The sequence below is a fragment of the Delphinapterus leucas genome, chromosome 4 (genome assembly GCF_059928025.1).
Source record: "Delphinapterus leucas isolate spDelLeu-1000000601 "Yukka" chromosome 4, BTC_Dleu_Yukka2, whole genome shotgun sequence".
NCBI lineage: Eukaryota > Metazoa > Chordata > Mammalia > Artiodactyla > Monodontidae > Delphinapterus > Delphinapterus leucas.
The window spans coordinates 96095872-96117569 of record NC_143132.1 but is presented as its reverse complement, the minus strand read 5'-3'; the positions used below and the strand labels follow the sequence as shown (position 1 = coordinate 96117569).

At 37.8% G+C, this 21698-nt stretch overlaps 1 protein-coding gene across 12 annotated transcripts in view; it reads left to right on the top strand.

Annotated features, from left to right (window-relative positions):
• PRKCI (protein kinase C iota) overlaps nucleotides 1-21698 on the top strand; it is a 79677-nt gene that overhangs the window by 1440 nt on the left and 56539 nt on the right. For 5 of the 12 annotated variants that reach the window (XM_089910892.1, XM_089910889.1, XM_022572573.3 and 2 more), the window contains one exon: nucleotides 13490-13611. In XM_089910892.1, coding sequence (XP_089767018.1) covers nucleotides 13490-13611 — 122 coding nt within the window. Of the gene's footprint in view, nucleotides 1-1080; nucleotides 8483-9613; nucleotides 9670-13351; nucleotides 13612-21698 lie in introns of those variants that run through there. The other 7 variants (XM_089910896.1, XM_089910895.1, XM_089910899.1 and 4 more) reach the window with 7 other exon arrangements.

The window sequence follows — 21698 nt, the reverse complement described above, 5'->3', positions numbered from 1 at the left end:
AAATTGCTTTAAAAAACTCAAGCACTAGGAGGTTTGAAACTGCAGTACATACTTTTACATTCCTTAGAGGATCAGTGAAGATAACAAACTTTCAAAATGCCTCTCTTGTTTTGATTTCAAAGAAAATATAAGCCCCTAAATGTCTTACTGATTTGATGTAAGGACTTCTAGTTTGTTTGCTGCCGTGAAGCCTCTGACCTCTCTCTGTTCATTAGCTTGACTGTATTTAGTAGTAGTTTAGAGGAGTTATTTTGGACAGTAACAGTGTTTTTGCTTAAATTGATCAGGGAAGTCTTGATTTTCAAACAATAGCTACGCACTTTGCACTGTGGGAAAAAAAAGCTTTGCTTCCTTTACCTTTCCTTTAATTTGACAGATGAGATATTTCACTTTAGAATGTGTTCCATTTTATAGTTGACGGTCTGTGAGTTAGGTACAGAGAATGAAATATAGTACATTTTCTTTTTTTTAAATAGTGTCTGATTATTGACAGTTTAAAAAACGAGATTAAAAAATAAATATACGCACATGGTAGGAAAGTGCAAATTGTTCAGAAGTATAAAATAAAAAGTGTTCCCCATTCAGTCCTCCCAACCTTCAGAGGTAATTACTATTGATAGTTTATTTCTTGTTCTTCTGGAGGTTGCCTTTATTACTTTAAAAGTTATACTTCCGTTTCGTGATTTATCAACTTTACATGGTATCTATTGATTCCTTCCTCTTAAAGATGCGAAATTGGATGCACACTACATTTTGCTTCCTCGCTCCCCGATGCCTCTCAAGTTTTGATTGTTACAGTATAAGTTTTAGTTCTCCGGTTTACCTTTCTGACTTTAAATAATATAAATTTTTGACTTATTCAATTCAGGTAGTTTCCAATGATTCCAACTATGAAACACGAAGAAACTAGTGCTTCTTCCTTTTTTCCTATTTTTATTAGTTTGACAACTGTAAATAGGCCTAGTTAGTAAATTAAAATCATTGTAAGCTTCTCTTTTGGAAAGAAATCAAAGTCTTTAGAATGTAGGTATCATATAATATTTTCTTGGTTTATTGCTCCAATTATTTTTTTTTTTAAAGAGGATAAGGACGGCTTCCCTGGTGGCGCAGTGGTTAAGAATCCGCCTGCCAATGCAGGGGACACGGGTTCCAGCCCTGGTCCGGGAAGATCCCACATGCCGCGGAGCAACTAAGCCCGTGCACCACAACTACTGAGTCTGCTCTCTAGAGCCTGCGAGCCACAACTATTGAGCCCGCGTGCCACAACTACTGAGCCTGCATGCCACAACTACTGAAGCCCGCACGCCTAGAGCCTGTGCCCCAAAGCAAGAGAAGCCACTGCAATGAGAAGCCTGCGCACCGCAACGAAGAGTAGCCCCCGCTCGTGGCAACTAGAGAAAGCCCATGCGCAGCAACGAAGACCCAATGCAGCCAAACATAAATAAATAAACAAATAAAATAAAAAGTTCCCTTTAAAAAATGAATAAATTTAAAAAAATAAATAAAAGAGCATAAGGACTTATAACCCTTTTACTGCTTGACTAAAACGTCTCCAAGACATTCAAGTTAACATTTGCTTTGCTTGTTTTTAAAAACCTATGCATTTTGCTAAGTAATGAATCAACCCCTTGCCCTTTAGTGCTTTTATTCAATGAAAACTTTCTAATAGTGCCTTCATTCCAAGCCTCATTTAAAGACAACATCAGCACTCTAAATTGTACCAATTTGTGTCCTCTGAAATTAGATCTGTTAAGATTATATGTTTATTAACAATAGTCTAAACTGATGGTTATGATATTACTTAGTCAGCTGCCCATTACTACAAATGAAACTGAAATGAGTCACCAATGAGGATAGTTAATAAACAGTTGGCTAAGTAGAGCACCTGCCTGATTTTAAAGTAGAAAATTCTTCCCTTACTATCAAGAAATGTAAGGACAATCTGCATTTGAAAAGTTTCTTTTCCTTCAGATCATCTGAACGGCCATTACCGATTTTCCCCCATCTCCTTCTAACAATATTTCTTTCCAGTGAATATTGAAATCTCAGAATAGACAGAATATTTTAGTGAATGAATTGCCGCCTCCTTTCAGTGATGTGTTTAGTGTTCTCATGCTGTTTAATTTGTTCTTAGTGCAACTGTGATGTCTCCCTAGATATAGCAGATATTTAATTAGCCTTTTTCTAATTTTTATTCAGGAGATTAATAGCACTGAGAATCTGATTTTATTGGAGGCCACCTAAGAGTGCCTGTCTCCTGGCCTGGACTCCTCTTTCCTCACCACAGGAGCTTGTCAATGAGTGGCCTGCCTTCCTTCAATCATTACCTTGTGGTGTTAGTTTGGAGGAGGAGAAACAGGTTTTGTGGGTTAGTGGTAGATTGCCATTGTGTGTGCTATCGTTCTATAAAGTTACTTGATATTACAGGGTAAAATTTAACAAGGAAATGTCTGGATTACTCGTTTCTTTACGTTATAAATGTAAGAGAAATTTTGCAAAAAGCTTGTAAAAAAGCTTTTTAAACCAGTGCTGTTGAGCAGTTATGAATCCAGAGGATTCTTTATGTGAATATCTACAAATAAAAAGGGATGAACTCCTTGCATATTTGGAAAGTATAGCTGGTTTAGTGATGAAATATGCAGGATTTTTCTCACTGTGAACAAGTCTTGGCAAGACTTGTTTTTAAAAGTATTGCAAAATAATTTTAGTGATATACTTTAGCAATGGTTCTAAGGAAATAAAAATGATATATTAAGTTGAAAGTTGGGGGAATGTGAGTCATTGGTCATGGAGCTTCTGGCATGTTACCTAACCATAGAGCAGCAGATCCGTAGCTTCACCAGAGAGAAAGAAGGGACATGGTGGCCTGGTGCCAAAACCAAAACAACCATCTCAGAAATCTGGATTAGATAATGTGGAGATAAATTGCTTGTTAGCAGTGAGGACTGAAGCTGAAGAGTTACGGGAGAGTCTGGTGAGGCCAGGATCACCCGTGTGCAAACTGAAGGGCTGAGGAAACAGAGGGAAAAAAAGCAGCTCTCTACAGAAAAAAATTTCCTGGATAGCTTTCTAATACAGCTCCCAAACCTCTTATTAAAGTAACTTGAGTGTTTGTTTTCTTTATGGTTGAAATGAGCCTAATTAAAACACTCCAGTCTTGTTTAGGATTTCACATTTTACCAAAGTGTGTTTAAACTCAGTTTAATAAATATCGTTGAACAACTACTATAAGCCAGGCACATGGTACTGGGGTGGGCACAGAGGATGTAGAGTCAATAATACAAGGCTCTGCCCTTGAGGAACCAAGAGACTTGTGGGAGGAAAGACTTTAAAAAGTTAATAAAGGGATGTGTGTGTGTGTGTGTGTGTGTGTGTGTGTGTGTGTAAGGTACATGCTAGGATGGCTATTGGGGAGAAGTTTGGGGTGAGGAATGCCCTCCAAGAGGATGAAATGTTTGATGCTTTTAAAGGATAAGTAGGTTTGCCTGGTGGATTATGATGTTGGGTGGGAGGTCATTGCAGGCATTGCACAGCTGCATGATACGTTTGGAGAATTAAGATCAGTTTAGTCGTTAGTCCCATAGTCATTGCTCATTAGGACATAAAGTGTGAAGTGGGCACTGATGAGAAGTGAGCTAATAAGAAGGTTCACAAGCACTAGATCATGAAGACTCTCAAAAATCATACTTTGGGCTTCAGACTTTTTCTTGTTGGTGAAGGTTTTAAGTAAGTGGGATGCACGATAGATTTTTATTTTAGAAAGATCACTCTTGGAACCAGTATAGTAGACGAATTAGCAATGGATGAGACTAATCTGGAGGCTTTGGAAGTAGTCCAAGTGAGAGATTCTTAGGAGTTGGAAAAGAGGATATGGATTCAATGGCGATTTTAGGGGGTAGAGTCAATATGAATTAGAGAATGATTGCCTGTGGAGAAGAGAGAGGGTCTGAGTCAGACATGGATTTCTCATTTGGAGAGACTAGGGAATAGAAAAGAAAGATTTATTAGAGAGGGTAATTAATTACCTGGAACAAGTAATCAAATTTTGAACTCAGGGTGCTTTGGGAGCATCCAGGCGGAAATGTCCAGAATTAACTGACCAACTGTTTTTTGTGTGCCTGCTCTGTGTCCCCAGCACTCTGCATGACAGCTAACCTATGTAGGAGCATGGCTGAGAATGATGATAGGAACAAAAATGCCACCAATGGCCAAATACAGATCACAAAGACAAGGCACTAAAGCTAAATTTTAAAAATACAGAGATATATAAAGTAGGCTCTCACCCCCTCTTCATAGGGATAGCCATTGTTAACAGTTGGGGATAGTCTACATCATATCAATATATCTGTAAGTGTAGGTGTGTGTATACATACAGACACACCCTTTTATTTTTCCAATAAATGGGTTCATATTTCTATACATGTTTCTTTAACTTGAGTTTTTTCATTCATGGTCATTTTTCCATGTCAGGATAGACAGATAAATAGGTAGATACATACAGATAGAGCAATCCACCGCTTTCATTATAATTGGTACATAGTGTTCCATAGTATTGTTATACCACAGTTCATTTAATCTTTTTTTCTGATTGATGAACTTTCATTAAATCGCTTTGTCAAATCATGTTGAAGGAACATCCTTATAGTTAATATGTATTCTTGCAAACATGGTCAAAGATATGCCTGCTTTAAAACTTGATATTATCTTCCAAAAATGTATCAATTGACATTCCCAGCAAGTGTACAAATGAAGCATTTTCCTTATGCTCCCATTGCATGTTATTGGTCTTTTACATTTTTGCAAATACAATTGGCAAAAAATGCTAACTTTTTTTTTAACAATATTGAGAGGTAGATATCATTATCTCCATTTTATGGATGATAACTTCGAGGCTTAGTAAAGCATAATACAAAGCTGAGTCTTACCCTTCAGAGAAATTTCCCTTTACCCTTTTACTATATTGATGGGGCTTTTTAAGATTACTTTTTTTTCTTTATTGTCAAATTCATATTTCACAGTTATTCTTTCAAGTCAATTTTCTATCTCCTTGATTTTTAAAAATGGAAGTTTCATTATGGTTTTGTTATAATTAACAATTAATTTGAAGGGGGATACTTTGAGATTGTATGAATATTTCCTTAAAACCTTTGACCCAGTGATTTTACCATCCATGGATAATCCTGCTTACAAAACTTTTTTTTTCTTCTGATTGTACTATATTTAATTTAGGAGAGAAGCTTATGTTGAGATAGCAGAAGGACTGAATATGGTTCTTTTTCAGGTCTATTTTTAAAAGCAATTAGTCCTAAGGAAAAACTTTAGATTCTATATTTTAGAACATAGGAACATAATGAATGCTTAAAACTGTTTGACTGCTGAAGCAAAGTTAAAAATGCTTTTTTTTTTTTTTAAATTCAGCTAAAACTATATCTAAATTTGCCATTTGGGGCATCTTTGTGGTGAAGCAGACTGTATTCTGTTGAAGTCCAGTGGTAAGCTAATTTATGCCAACACTGAAGTTAAAACCAGGAAAAATAAGAATCTTCCATGCATGATTTGTTTTGTACCTTTAGAAGTAATATCTTTATTTTGCAGCTTACTTTTAGCTTTGGTACTATAATAAGGATTTGGTGATTGTGGGGTATATGAACATGGTGCTTTCCAATTACTTGGAGAGTTATTTATAAGAAACTCCCTTAAATGTTTTAGTTCCTGGAACTTAAGGAGTGGCAGTTGGTAAATCATGACTCCTTCATTGAGTCCCTTTAGGATGTATGTACTTATTACTTTTAAAGGATTACACAGATGTTTTAAAAATATTTGTATTTTCTGGGCTTCCCTGGTGGCGCAGTGGTTGAGAGTCCGCCTGCCGAAGCAGGGGACACGGGTTCGTGCCCCGGTCCGGGAAGATCCCACATGTCGCGGAGTGGCTGGGCCCGTGAGCCATGGCTGCTGAGCCTGCGCGTCCGGAGCCTGTGCTCCGCAACAGGAGAGGCCACAGCAGTGAGAGGCCCGCGTACCGCAAAAAAAAAAAAATTTGTATTTTCTGATAAATATTTTACAGCTCTTGAAAAATAAGGTTTCTGAAACTTCCCTATTGTTTGCAGATGTGCTTACCTATGTGTTAATTTTAACTACGTGTGGACCTTAATAAGGAAGTCTTATTTTGATGACATCTGATCATACTAATTTTTTCTCCTTGCATTCAAAAAAGATAATGTCACGCTTGTTCTTTGCCAGGGAAATTCAGTGGGAGCCTTTTCTTCTCTTCTGATTTAATTCTAAAATATACTCTCTCAATCCTCACGCCCTCATACTAGTAACCTTGAGGATATTTTGAAAGAAAAATTGCTTTAAGGTAAGCAGGTTTCCTTTTTTTAAAAAAATTAATTTATGTATTTATTTTTGGCCGTGCTGGGTCTTCATTTCTGTGCAAGGGCTTTCTCTAGTTGTGGCAAGCGGGGGCCACTCTTCAACGCGGTGCGCGGGCCTCCCACTGTTGTGGCCTCTCTTGTTGCGGAGCACAGGCTCCAGACGCGCAGGCTCAGTAGTTGTGGTTCACAGGCCCAGTTGCTCCGTGGCATGTGGGATCTTCCCAGACCAGGGCTCGAACCCATGTCCCCTGCATTGGCAGGCAGATTCTCAACCACTGCGCCACCAGGGAAGCCCCAGCAAGTTCCCTTTTAACGTCACTAGAAGAAGGAACTATTTTAAAATATATTTAAAATATATTTAAATATATACTATATATACTATTAAAATATACTATTTAAAATATAAATTTTAAAAATAATTAAAACAGGGACTTCCCTGGTGGTCCAGTGGTTAAGACTTTGCCTTCCATTGCAGGGGGTGTGGGTTCGATCCCTGGTCAGGGAGCTAAGATCCCACATGCCTCGCGGCCAAAAAACCAAAACATAAAACAGAAGCAAGGACTTCCCTGGTGGTGCAGTGGTTAAGAATCCTCCTGCCAATGCAGGGGACACGGGTTCGAGCCCTGGTCCAGGAAGATCGCACATGCCGTGGAGCAACTAAGCCTGTGCACCACAACTACTGAGCCTGCCCTCTAGAGCCCGCGAGCCACAACTACTGAGCCCGTGTGCCACAACTACTGAAGCCCGCATGCCTAGAGCCTGTGGTCCGCAACAAGAGAAGCCACCTCAGTGAGAAGCCCACACACCGCAACGAAGAGTAGCCCCCACTTGCTGCAACTAAGGATAACCTGCCCCCGACATCGAAGACCCAACACAGCCAAAAATAAATTAAAAAATAAAAAGAAACCAGAAGCAATATTGTAACAAATTCAACAAAGACTTTAAAAATGATCCACATCAAAAAAAATCTTAAAAAAAATTAAAACAATTTTTAAAATTTATAAGTCATTTAAATTTGTTTTATATCTTATTTATAATTATCATAAAATCATACCTTTACATGGTAGAAAAAATAATAATATTCTATGCCATTCAGAAAGGTCTAAGTATTGGTTTGGCCAAAAAGGTCATTCAGGTTTTTCCCTAACATCTTAAAAACCCAAATGAACTTTTTGGCCAACCCAATACAAAGTATATCTTCTTTCCATCTCTAGTCTCTCCTTAATCCCCTGTTCCACCACCTAGAGTTAACTACTATTAAAATTCTGCTTTCTTTTATTATATCTGTTGATCAGTATGGAAGATGAGGAATTTAGCACTTCTTCATTGCCTCCTCTCCTATTTTTAGTTTTTCTTGTGGTTACATTTATAACTTAAATAATACACCTCCTCCCGCTTTTCTTTTTTATTTATAATTGTGGTAAAAAAATTTTAATTGACCATCTTAACCATTTTTAAGTGTACAGTTGAGCAGTGTTAACTATATTCACATTGTTATGTGACCAATCTCCAGAACTTTTTCATTTTGCAAAACTGAAACTACATACTAACAACTCTCCCATTCTTCTCCAACCCCCAACCCCTGGCAACTACTATTCTGTTGTCTGTTTCTATGAATTTGACTACTCTAGATACTTCATATAAATGGAGTCATACAGTGTTTGTCTTTTTGTGGCTGGCTTATTTCATTTAACATAACGTCTTCAAGCTTCATTCATATTGTAGCATGTGTCAGAATTTCCTTTCTCTTTAATGCTGAGTAATATTTCTTTGTATTTATATATCACATTTAGTTTATGTATTCATCCGTCAGTGGACCCTTGGGTTGCCTCCACCTTTTGGCTATTGTGAATAATGCTGCTATGAATGTGGATGTACAAATATCTTTTGGATTCCCTGTTTTCAGTTCTTTTGGATATATGTACCCAGAAGTGGAATTGCTGGATCATATGGAAATACTATTTTTAATTTTTTTGAGGAGCATCCATACTGTTTTCTATAGCTGCTGCACCATTTTACATTCCCACCAACAGAGCACAAGGTGCTAATTTCTCCACATCTTCGATTATACTCGTTCTGTTTTTTTCACAGTAGCCATCCTAATGGATGTAAGGTGACATTTCATTACGTTTTTTTCTTATTGGCGTATAGTTCATTTACAATGTTGTGTTAATTTCTGCTGTATCATTATAGTTTTGATTTACATTTCTCTAATAATTAGTGATGATGAACATCTTTTTTTTTTTTAACATCTTTATTGGAGTATAATTGCTTGACAATGGTGTGTTAGTTTCTGCTTTACAACAAAGTGAATCAGTTATACATATACATCTATCCCCATATCTCTTCCCTCTTGCATCTCCCTGAACATCTTTTTGCTAAGCTTGTTGGCCATTTGTATATCCTCTTTGGAGAAGTGTCTGTTCAAGTCCTTTGACTATTTTTAAGTTTCAAGTTATTTGTTTTTTTCTTGTTCCCTGCTTTTACATTTAATTATTAGTTGTAAATATATTGACTCTCCACTAAGAAAGAGACATTTTTGAATTTACACTTCCTTTTGCTTTCTCTACATCTTGATTTTTCTTGGTAATTTTTATATTGTAAAGGTTTATAACATTATTCTGTTCTTTAACTCCTATTTTTTTAAAGTAATTTTAAAAAGCATTTATAATGAATTCTTATGTAAGTGTGATGCACTTGAAAAGCCAAGAAGTGTGTTTAGATGCTTAGAGAAGGAAAAGTAATCTTGTGTCAGTAAAACTTCTTTTAAGGGTTCCTGTTAACTTTAGTTTTGGGGGGCTGGTATGTTTTCTCCATAAATTTTATCCCATCTGTTTTCAATCATCTAGGATTTTCTCATACTTTTTGGTCTGCTGCTGCTGCTGTTTTCGTGTTCTAAGACTTTGATAAACTTGTCATTTCAGTTTTCTGTCATTTCATTAAGCCCTTAGGATGAAAGGTTATAGATGTTTGTTCCCTCCACCATATTAAACCAGAAGCATCTGTTTTTGTTTTCTTTTGTTTTTCTGTGTATTTTTTAGAAGGTTGGATTATTTTTATCTAATAAGGGTCCACTTCAATTTAAAGTGTTATATGAATTAATAATGTTTTAAAATTTATTGAACACATTTAGAGTATGCTATATGCTAGGTACTATTATAAGTATTTTAAACATGAATTCACTTAATCCATTAAATCCTTATAATATCATAGGAGATAATATTATTCTCATTTTATAGATGAAGAAATTGAACCAACAGAGAAGTTAAATAAATCACCTAAGGTTATACAGCTGGTAAGTGATAGAACCTGGATTCAAACCCAAGCATACTGGCTTTAGCTCTCATGGTCTTAACCATTATACTATGGCTGCCTCGTATATGTCACTCATCCATTGTGGAATGCTTTTTTTTTTTTTTTTTTTTTTCTTCATGTTACGCGGGCCTCTCACTGCTGTGGCTGCTCCCGTTGCGGAGCACAGGCTCCGGACACACAGGCTCAGCGGCCATGGCTCACGGGCCTAGCCGCTCCGCGGCATGTGGGATCTTCCCAGACCAGGGCACAAACCCGTGTTCCCTGCATCGGCAGGCGGACTCTCAACCACTGCGCCACCAGGGAAGCCTGGAATGCTTTTTATTTTATATTTCCTCATGCTTTTTTTAGAGACCAACATATGACACCTCCATTCACTCAACATATATTAATTGAACATCCATTCTGAGCCAGACGCTGCTTCAGGTATTGGTGATGCAGCAGTGAGCAAGACAAAATGCCTGCTTGCATGTTTAGTTGGGGGAGACAGACTGTAAAATATGTATAATTTATATATGCTGGCAACGTATTTTCTCTGAAGAATAAAAAACAATTAACTAGCTTCATACACTAAAGTAGACCCATTTAATCTCGGAAACAAGGGTTACAGTTTTTATTAGCCAAACTTTTTTTAAAAAATTTATTTATTATTATTTTTTGTCTGCATTGGGCCTTTGTTGCTGTGCACGGGCTTTCTCTAGTTGTGGCGAGCAGGGGCTACCCTTTGTTGTGGTGGCTTCTCTTTTTGCGGAGCCTGGGTTCTAGGCACGTGGGCTTCAGTAGTTGTGGCTAGCGGGCTTCAGTAGTTGTGGCTCACGGGCTCAGTAGTTGTGGCACATGGGCTCAGTTGCTCCGTGGCATGTAGGATCTTCCCGGACCAAGGATCGAACCTGTGTCCCCTGCATTGGTAGGCGGATTCTTATCCACTGCACCACCAGGGAAGTCTCTAGCCAAACTCTTAAAAGTGAAATTGACTGACTGTATCCATTATGCTTTTGTCACAAAATAACATCTAATGATAGCTGTGGGTTGGGTGGATGCTGCTGTGGGAGGTGGTGTTGCAGACTAGCAGGCAGGTGGTTTTTCAGGAGTGCTTTTGGGGTTGACAGCTATGGAAGAGAAGGGGAGAAGCAAGCTTAGGTAGGAAAAAATCAAGATGCCCTGAAGTCCCTACAGAAGTCTTAGTTGACCCTCCAGGGAGTTCTGAAGATGAGTTGACACTTCAGAGCTTTCCTGAGTCACATCTGGGACCTTTATACCCCCATATTGAATTGGCTGTTGGTTGTTGGCTGACCAGGAATGGGATTTGACTATAGGCGAGCAGTCACATCTCTGAAGGAGGCTGAAGACTGGGGATGTCTACCGGTAGCACTCCCGGTAACTGGGATGACAAATGCTCCATTGCTAATGGGGGATTCTGGAGGTGGGGTGGAGAGCCGGCAGGTCAGATCACAGCATGCACCACGAGTGTCATTAGGAGATGTGGATTTGAATTTGCATTCTGTTTCCTAACTGTGAGACTCCGGCAAATATTCCCCTGTGCTAAGCTTTTTAAATCTGTAAAACAGGATTAGTAGGTCTAGTTTGACAGTTATTATGAAGATCATATAAGATGTTTGTTCAAACACCTGAAACATGCTAAATATTCTGTACATGTCTATAGGCTAAGGAAACATAAACAGTGATATTTCCTTGTCAAGAGTGCACTTTTTAGAAGTTGGGTGTTTCCTGGAAAATACTACTTCTACATTCAGTTAAGAAATATTTGAGTCCCTATTATATAAATAGTTATGTGAATATAGTAAAAAGTCAAGAATTTTTATCTTCCAGCTATTTATAATCTAGCTAAGGATGTGTGTATATAATTAGTTGAATAACAAAAGTTGGAACATAAGATACATGTTGGACAGGTTTAGAAGTATAGACCATCAGGCTTATGTGGTTGAAAAAGTTTTAATGGAAGTTGATATTGAAGAAAAAAGTTGATGTTGAAGAAAGAAGGTTGATGTTAAAGAAAGATCCCCACCTCCCTCCTTAAACTGAGGACAGGTCAGGATTAAAACTTAGATCATCAAGGCCTTATGTGTGGTGGTTTGAGTAAACAGATGTCTGTAATAAAGAGTTTGTATCGGGAATGGTGCGATCACGTTGAGAATAGAAATTGGAACAAGCTTGGAACAAGCTTATCAAGAGTCTTAAATACCACAGAGAGAGTTGGAATTACAGATTTAGGAGACCCTTACATAGAGATAATAGTTAAAACATTGAATGTGAATTAGGTTTCAGAAAGAGAGAGACAATGAATGAGAGAGGTTGTGAAGAATGTCTTGTGACTGGAGATAGAGGAGACCTAATAAGTGTTCAGAATAGTAGAAAGGGAGCCAGGGAAGCAGACTGTTACGAAAGCTAAGGCAAGAGGGTTCCAAGAGGCAGGGGTAGAAAACCATGAGATGCTTAGAAAGAGAATGATTATCAAGAAAAGGCCATTCAGTTTCTATGTGTGGCTTTCTGCTTAAAGCCCCTAAAGACTGCAGTTTTAACTTTTTTGCACATGTCTAAAATTTTTAATACCTTATTTCTTACTCTGTGTTCTATGTTCCAACTACACATGTGTGCTTGCACAGTCCCTAACACAGTGTCATTTCCTTCCTTTCTTCAACAAATATTTATTGAATACCCATTCTGTGCTAGACACTGCGTTGGCCACTAGGAATATAATGAACAAAATTCCTATTTTAATCAAGCTTACATTCTAGCTGGGGTAGATGGTAGACTATAAACATTGGTTTATCTGTCCAGTGATAGAAGAGGTAGGTCAGAGGGGCAGCTAGGGCCATTCACACAGGGCCTTGTAGACACTGCTAGAGACTTTGGATTTCCCTTTACTTTGGGGAAAGACATTTGGAGAGTTTAAAACAAAGGAAAGACATGAACTACATTAATTTTGTAAAACGCTTATGACAGAAGTCACTATATGTGTGTTAAATTAAGAGTCATTCGGTCTGTTTGACTTACCTTTGAAAGGATGACTGTGGCTGGCTACAACATGGAGATTAGATCACAGGGAGCCTTCTTATGGGTCCCTGGAGGAAAACCCAGGCTTCTGTTCTAAAACATTTTGTTATGTTTTTAAGTCTCGTTGTGAATAGCTGCTAGGTGGATTTATTTAAGTACTATGACTTATCCAACAGTAATATAAAAATAAACACACGTTTATGTCAATTCCTTCATTTTTTTTGGTGTCTACCTTAAAATATGAATCCTATTTTAAAACGAATTTTAGCAAATGAGTTGTTAATCTGGGTGGTTAATCCATGGAAGTCAGGGCTGAGGAAGAGGACATGGCAGACCTTTGTCAAATTTTTGAAGGGCCATCTCTTGGATGAAGGTAAACTTTTGGGGGAGGGGAGATCTAGGACTAGAGATTGAAAGAGATTTCAGTTAAGCATAATGCAGAGTTTGTCAGTAATAGAGCTGTTTGTGGAGTGGAATGCCTCACAAAAGAGTGAGCTTCTGATAACTAACATTAAAGCAAAAGTGGAACTACTATCTGTTAGAGCAGTTAGGCTTCCTGAATGAGGAGGGGAGATTGAATTAAGCTTTCTCACAAAATCACTATTTTAATCTTTAAGCATTATTCAATGTTGGTATTTTATTTTTTACAGAGAGAGTTTACTGGAAGCGGCACAGGCTGGTGCACACACAAAATAACTGAAGTCCATCAAATGGTCAGGCATTCAGTAATATGTAGAACATTATTAGTCTTAGTCATTGTCTAACTTAAAACTCCTTTTCTTTTTCAGGGATATCATGATAACACATTTTGAACCTTCAATCTCCTTTGAGGGCCTTTGTAATGAGGTTCGAGACATGTGTTCTTTTGACACCGAACAGCTTTTCACCATGAAATGGATAGATGAAGAAGGTGAGTGAATAAAGAGATGGCTGTCTGTGTGAGCATTTGATTTAAGATACCATTTTGTAATTTTTTTTAACAATAAAGCTATATTTAATTTCAATCAATCAAAATTTTGTAGCTTTGGGCTTCCCTGGTGGCACAGTGGTTGAGAGTCCACCTGCCGATGCAGGGGACACGGGTTCGTGCCCTGGTCCGGGAAGATCCCACATGCCGCTGAGCGGCTGGGCCCGTGAGCCATGGCCGCTGAGCCTGCGCGTCCGGAGCCTGTGCTCCGCACTGGGAGAGGCCACAACAGTGAGAGGCCCGCGTACCGCAAAAAAAAAAAAAAAAAAAAAAAAAAAAAAAAATTGTAGCTTTTAGAATCTATTGCTCAAGACTGCACGTAAGCAACTTAAATGCAAAGTATACTGGTAGTGCTTAAGGGAAGCAGACTGTGCACTTTTTTTTTTGCTCTCCTTCTATTTGATATTTTTTTATTAGTTATCTATTTTATACATATTAGTGTATATATGTCAATCCCAGTCTCCCATTTCATCGCCCCCCCCAACCCGCTTTCCCCCCTTGGTGTCCATATGTTTGTTCTCTACATCTCTGTCTCTATTTCTGCCCTGCAAACCAGTTCATCTGTACCATTTTTCTAGATTCCACATATATGTGTTAATATACGATATTTGTTTTTCTCTTTCTGACTTACTTCACTCTGTATGACAGTCTGTAGGTCCATCCACGTCTCTACAAATGACCCAATTTCATTCCGTTTTATGGCTGAGTAATATTCCATTGTATATATGTACCACATCTTCTTTATCCATTCGTCTGTCGATGGGCATTTAGGTTGCTTCCATGACCTGGCTATTGTAAATAGTGCTGCAATGAACATTGTGGTACATGTATCTTCTTGCATTATGTTTTTTTCTGAGTATATGCCCAGTAGTGGGATTGCTGGGTCATATGGTAATTCTATTTTTAGTTTTTTAAGGACCCTCCATACTGTTCTTCATAGTGGCTGTATCAATTTACATTCCCACCAACAGTGCAAGAGGATTCCTTTTTCTCCACATCCTCTCCAGCTTTTGTTGTTTGTAGATTTTCTGATGATGCCCATTCTAACTGGTGTGAGGTGATACCTCATTGTAGTTTTTATCTGCATTTCTCTAATAATTAGTGATGTTGAGCAGCTTTTCATGTGCCTCTTGGCCATCTGTATGTCTTCTTTGGAGAAATGTCTGTTTAGGTCTTCTGCCCATTTTTGGATTGGGTTGCTTGTCTTTTTAATATTGAGCTGCATGAGCTGTATATATATTTTGGAGATTAATCCATTGTCTATTGATTCATTTGCAAATATTTTCTCCCATTCTGAGAGTTGCCTTTTTGTCTTGTTTATAGTTTCCTTTGCTGTGCAAAACTTTTAAGTTTCATTAGGTCCCATTTGTTTATTTTTGTTTTTATTTCCATTACTCTAGGAGGTGGGTCAAAAAAGATCTTGCTGTGATTTATGTCAAAGAGTGTTCTTCCTATGTTTTCCTCTAAGAGTTTTATAGTGTCCGGTCTTACATTTAGGTCTTTAAGCTATTTAAGTTCATTTTAGTGTATGCTGTTAGGGAGTGTTCTAATTTCATTCTTTTACATGTAGCTGCCCAGTGTTCCCAACACCACTTATTGAAGAGGCTGTCTTTTCTCCATTGCATATCCTTGCCTTCTTTGTCATAGATTAGTTGACCATAAGTGCATGGGTTTATTTCTGGGTTTTCTTTTCTGTTCCATTGATCTGTATTTCTGGTTTTGTGCCAGTAGCATATTGTCTTGATTACTGTAGCTTTGTAGTGTAGCCTGAAGTCAGGGAGTCTGATTCCTCCAGCTCTGTTTTTTTCCCTCAAGATTACATGGGGTATTTGGGGTCTTTTGTGTCTTCATACAAATTTTAAGATTTTTTTGTTCTATTTCTGTAAAAAATGCCACTAGGGATTGCATTGAATCTGTAGATTTCTTTGGGTAGTATAGTCATTTTCACAATGTTGATTCTTCCAATCCAAGAACATGGTATATCTCTCCATCTGTTTGTGTCATCTTTGATTTCATCAGTGTCTTATAGTTTTCTGAGTACAAGTCTTTTACCTCCTTAGGTAGGTTTATTCCTAGGTATTTTATTCTTTTTGTTGCAATGGTGAATGGGATTGTTTCCTTAATTTCTCTTTCTGATCTTTCATTGTTAGTGTATAGGAATGCAAGAGATTTCTGTGCATTAATTTTATGTCATGCAACTTTACCAAATTCATTGATTAGCTCTAGTAGTTTTCTGGTGGCATCTTTAGGATTCTCTATGTATAGTATCATGTCATCTGCAAGCAGTGACAGTTTTACTTCTTTTCCAGTTTGGATTCCTTTTATTCCTTTTTCTCCTCTGATTGCCGTGGCTAGGACTTCCAAAACTATGTTGAATAATAGTGGCAAGAGTGGATATCCTTGTCTTGTTCCTGATCTTAGAGGAAACACTTTCAGTTTTTCACTATTGTGAATGATGTTTCCTGTGGGTTTGTCATATATGGCCTTTATTATGTTGAGGTAGGTTCCCTCTGAGCCCACTTTCTGGAGGGCTTTTATCATAAATGGGTGTTGAATTTTGTCAAAAGCTTTTGATTTAAGGTACCATTTTGTCTTTTTTTTAAATTAATTAATTAATTTATTTTTGGCTGCATTGGGCCTTTGTTGTTGCACGCAGGCTTTCTCTAGTTGAGGTGAGCGGGGGCTACCCTTTGTTGTGGTGCGCAGGCTTCTCATTGCAGTGGCTTCTCTCGTTGCAGAGCACAGGCTCTAGGCATGCGGGCTTCAGTAGTTGTGGTACGTGGGCTCAGTAGTTGTGGCTCGCGGGCTCTAGAGTGCAGGCTCAGTAGTTGTGGCACAGGTTGCTCCATGGCATGTGGGATCTTCCCGGACTAGGGCTCGAACCTGTGCCCCCTGCACTGGCAGGCGGATTCTCCACCACTGTGCCACCAGGGAAGCCCTGTTTTTAAAACGTAATAAAAGTCCTAATTAACTTAAGGAAGGAAAGGTATATTAGAAATTTCATGCCATTCTTATTTTCCTTCAAGTATTTGAGTATCAAAAAGTACAACTTGGTTTTGCCCTTTTTACCCTTAAATATAGTGAAATTAATGTGACTTTTTTCCAGCAATAAGGTAAACATCTCATTAAATAGTGTTACATTTTAGTTTAATTTTGAATATGTGTTGCCTTATATTTTAAAAGATTACTTTCAATAATTTGACAGTACTTTACAGCAAATATTCTTTAAAGAAAATGTTTTAGAAAAAGTGTAAAAGTGATTGTGACAACCATTACTTCAAAGGTGGTGGCAAAAACTTGATTCAGAAAACATTTATTGAATATGTGTGTGTTGAGGATAGATACTTTCTATCCTCAAACTCCACAGGGAGATGGACATGTGAAGAACAAATGTGACAGTTGAACCTAAATGCATAGGGGCCTCAGAATACAAAAGAAAGAGGAGCATCCGCATATGCCTGAAATATTTGCAAAGTTTGAACTAACCGTATAACAGAGTAAAAGTTTTTGAAGTGGAGTAGGTGAGGGGAGAACCAGAAAGAAAGAATAATATATAAAAAGGCACAGAGGTATGAAGAACATGGTGTGTGGGGAAGAGCAGTAATTCACTAAATTGAAAGTATGGGGAGGCCTCGTTCTGGCGGTCCCATATGGAACTGGAGTTGGAAGAGGTGAGTCTGGTCTCAAAATGGAGGTAAAACCACCACCAGGTCACTCCCAGCCTGCTGCCACCAGGAGGAGGGCCGTGATCCAAAGGAACCAGCGCTGTTGAGAAAACTGTTTATTGGAGGTCTGAACTTTGAAACTACAGATTATAGTTTAAGAAAACATTTTGAGAAATGGGGCACACTTACGGATTGTGCAGTGATGAGAGGCCGCCAAACAAAACTTCCCAGGACCTCTAGTTTTGTGACTTACTCTAGCGTTGAAGAGGTGGATGCACAGTGAGTGCAGGACCGCCGAGGTTGATGGGTGTTTGGTGGAACCAAAGAGAGCTGTTTCTAGAGAGAATTCTGTAAAGCCTGCTGCCCTTCCGAAAGTGAAGAAACTTTTTGTTGGTGGTGTTAAAGAAGATACAGAAGAATATGAGAGACTACTTTGAAAAGTATGGCAGGATTGAAACCATAGAAGTTGGTCTTTCAACCATGGAAGACAGGCAGAGTGGAGAAAAGAGGATTTGCTTTTGTAGCTTTTGATGATCATGATACAGTTGATAAAATTGTTGTTCAGAAATTCCACACAATTAACGGGCATAACTGTGAAGTGAAAAAGGTGTAACTCATAGTTCTTTCTCTCTAAATAGCTATTAAGTGTCCTAATTTTCTGGGGAAACTATAAAACTGTAGCCTTTGCCTCATTCAAGTAAAGGTTAAACTTTTCATTAAGGTCTGTTGATTCCCATGTGATCCTTTTTACACTGGTGAATTCTGATACCAGTCTTTTCTTAATTTTAGGCTTACAGAGCCAGTAGTAATTATTTTTGAGTTCCTTGCAATTATTTTTCAGTTGTAATTTTTCATCTTTATTTTTAGCCATGTAGGCATTGGGGCATGCTTATATGGAGAAGAAATTTTCTCTAGGATCAGTGGAAGACAGGACTATAATTTGATTTCTCTGGTTTATGAGAAACATTGTTCTAGAAGCTAAACATTTAATTGTGGGATTTTATATCAGAGCAAATAAAGATCATACTTCATTTCTTTACACAGATTTATGACAGCCATTCTTCTTCTTTGTGTTCAAAACTAGTTTTACTGATTTGTTTTGATGTGCATGTGGAAAAGCTGGTTTGCTTAATCTAACTAAACATTTTAGAATGAATAGTATTTTGTAACAATCATATGCTGGTTCTCATATGCAGTGAGAGTGTGGGGCAGGGCATGATAAATGTGAGTTTTTAGTTCCCTATATAAGAGTGATTGTTTTTCCTTAAGGATGTGCTTTAAAAATATTGCATCTAATATTGAGTATTTTATAAATTTCTAATTCTATAAATTCTAATTTATTCAGGGTCTGAATACCCGGTTTAAATTTAACTGTGTCACTTCTCTTTTACTAGACACTAGTAATTTCTGTCACTAGCCTTTGGGTATTTTGTTTCTTGTTAAAGTTTTTATTGAGAATAATGCATGCTTTTTAACAAAAGTATTGATTTTTTTGAAGGAAAAAGTGTCTCTGGAGATCTTCAGACCCCCAGAAATAGCTGCTATGAACGAATTTATGGTATCTCTTTCTGTGAATATACAACTAGAAGGGATAGGGTAACAATTTTTTTCTGTCTTACAAATAGACTAATATTATACAAGCTGTTATTTAACCTGTTTTTTCCCTTACCATCTTGTAGATAGCTTGTCATATCCGTGGTTTTTTTTTTTTTTTTTGGCCACACCATGTGGCTTGTGGGATCTTAGTTCCCCGACCAGGAATTGAACCCAGGCCCTCAGCAGTGAGAGCACGGAGTCCTAACCACTGGACCACCAGGATATTCCCCATATCAGTGCGTGCAGATTTATCTCATTCCTCTTAAAGGCTATGTAATATTATATAACAATGTTGTACCATAACTTATTTAACTAATCCCCTTTTGATAGATATTTGGATAGTTTGCAGTTTGTCAAAAATACTGGTGCAGGGAATATCTTTGTGCATGTATTTTGGGGACACTTGTACTATATTATTTGTAAATTCCCTGCAATGGAATGTGTCCTTGATGATAGGTGGTACCAAATTGACCTCCAAAAATATTGTACCCCTTGTTATACTTTTACCAATAGCATTTGTGAATTCCTTTTTTTTTTTTACACCCTGTAAAGGACTATGTGAGGGAAACAGTTGAAAATGTAGGTGACTTGCAGAGTGGGAGAGGGTATTATTTGGATATAGTACTTTAATTCATGTCCTGTTGACTCTAGTAGGTGAGTTTCATGGAAATTTCAAATGAGTATAAACTTTCTTTGACATAAAGAGCATGGAGTGTTTCTGGATTCTGGGAGGTTAAGCTTCTTCCTGACTTGCATTATAAATCTGATTTGATCATGGGGGGAAACACAGAGTGCCAAGATGCAACAAAACCATACTTAGGATGGCAAGAAACATATTTCTCTGATGTGATGTTTTCCAAACATCTTCAGTCTGGTGTAATTTTAGCTGGTATGTTAAGAACTAAAATAGTAAATCATTCTTCATACTTATTTTTAATCCCCAGCACTATGCACTGATAGCAGTAATCGTGTCAGAAAAAACAGTGAGTGAAAACTTTTGGACTGAATGTATATTCAGTGTAACTTCATTTATTTAGATAGCAGTGTCGTGGCTCCAAACCTGAAAATTCAAAAATGAAAATCAACATCAATAAGAAAGAAAATCCGAGTACCTCTGAGCAGATCTTGTTTTGTAACTGGTATTTTCCTTCTGCTTGGAGAACTTCCTTTAACATTTCTGTAGTGGAGGTTTGCTGGTAATGAATTCTTTTAGCTTTTCCGTATCTTTACTTCTCCTCTAAAAATAGCTTTCCTGAGGTATAATTAACATACAATAAACTGTGCATATTGTAAGTATACTATTTGATGAAGTTTGACACCCAGGAAACCATCACCACAAGCAAGGTAGAGAACATATCTATTACCCCTTAATGTTTCCGTCTGCTTTGGAATTCCTCACTCCTGCTCCTCTATTCCAGGCAACTACTGATCTGCTTTCTGTCCCTATAGGTTAGTTTGCATTTTTGGTCTGGCTTCTTTCACTCAGCATAATTATTGATACATGTTTTGTGTGTATCAGTAGTTCTTTTTTGTTGTTGTTGTTGAGTGGTATTCCATCATGTGGATGTACCACAATTTGTTTATCTGTTCATCTGTTGATGGACATTGAGTTTGTTTCTAGTTTGGGGCTATTATAAATAAAGGTGCTGTGGCAATCACATACAAGTCTTTGTATGAGTATATATTTCCTTTTGTCTTGGGTAAATACTTAGAGGTGGAATGGCTGGATCATATGGTAGGTATATATGCTTTTTTTTTTTTTTAGTGAAACAGGAAAAGAAAAATTTGAGGAGATGAGATGGGGTACTGCACTCCAGGCATGTTCTCAGGCAGATGGTTTTTAGAAAGGAGTTTATATGGAAGTTGAGGAAATGGATACCTTTAAAAAACTATGCCTGGTAGTCCCTGGAAAGTCTTCGTGTACTCCCAGGGGGTAGAGGACCCCACGAGAAGATAGCTAACTTTAAGAAGTCCCCAAGCACTTCTCTTAGCTCTGGCCTCTGCCCCAGCTCCATGCCCCAGACATTCTGCCTAGTAAATTATGGCTGCTACCATTTGTATATCAGGCTGTGGTGATGCCTGAAAGGCAAAAGGATCAGACTGGGGCCCACCTGGGAGAAACGCCTTACAGTGGTGAGGTGGGGATTTGTTGAGAGGTGAAGCAAGAGAGACCATAGGAGTCCAGCAGGGCACCAGGGCTCTCAGACATGCTGTCAAACATGCTCTGGTCTCTGCGAAGTTCTGTCCTTCTTGTTGGCAACCCCGTCTCCAATTGCATTGTCTTCCTTCCCTCTGTAAGAGCCAACTACTACCATAGAATAAGTTTATAGTCTAAACTGTCTTCGCACTCCTATCCCTCAACCCCTAAGCAACCACTAATCTGTCACTTTTTATATGTATACATGACAAAGTATAGTGTTTTTATGTGCTTTTATTTTATTTTAGTTTTTTGGCCATGCTATGTGGGTTGAGGGATTTTAGTTCCCTGACCAGGGATTGAACCCTGGGCCCACTGCAGTGAAAGCACTGAGTCCTAACCACTGGACTGCTAGGGAATTCCCTTTATGTGCTTTTAAATTTATATCAGTGGCATTATTCAGCACATATTTTGAAACTTACCCTTTTTTTTTTTTTTTTTTTTAACTGGGCCTTATGTCTTGAGGTTTATTCCTGTAAGATGGAGAACTATATTCCTTTTGTTCTCCAATATTCCTTTTTATAAATTCTTTTTAAAAAAAATTGCCGTAAACCATACATAACACAAAATTT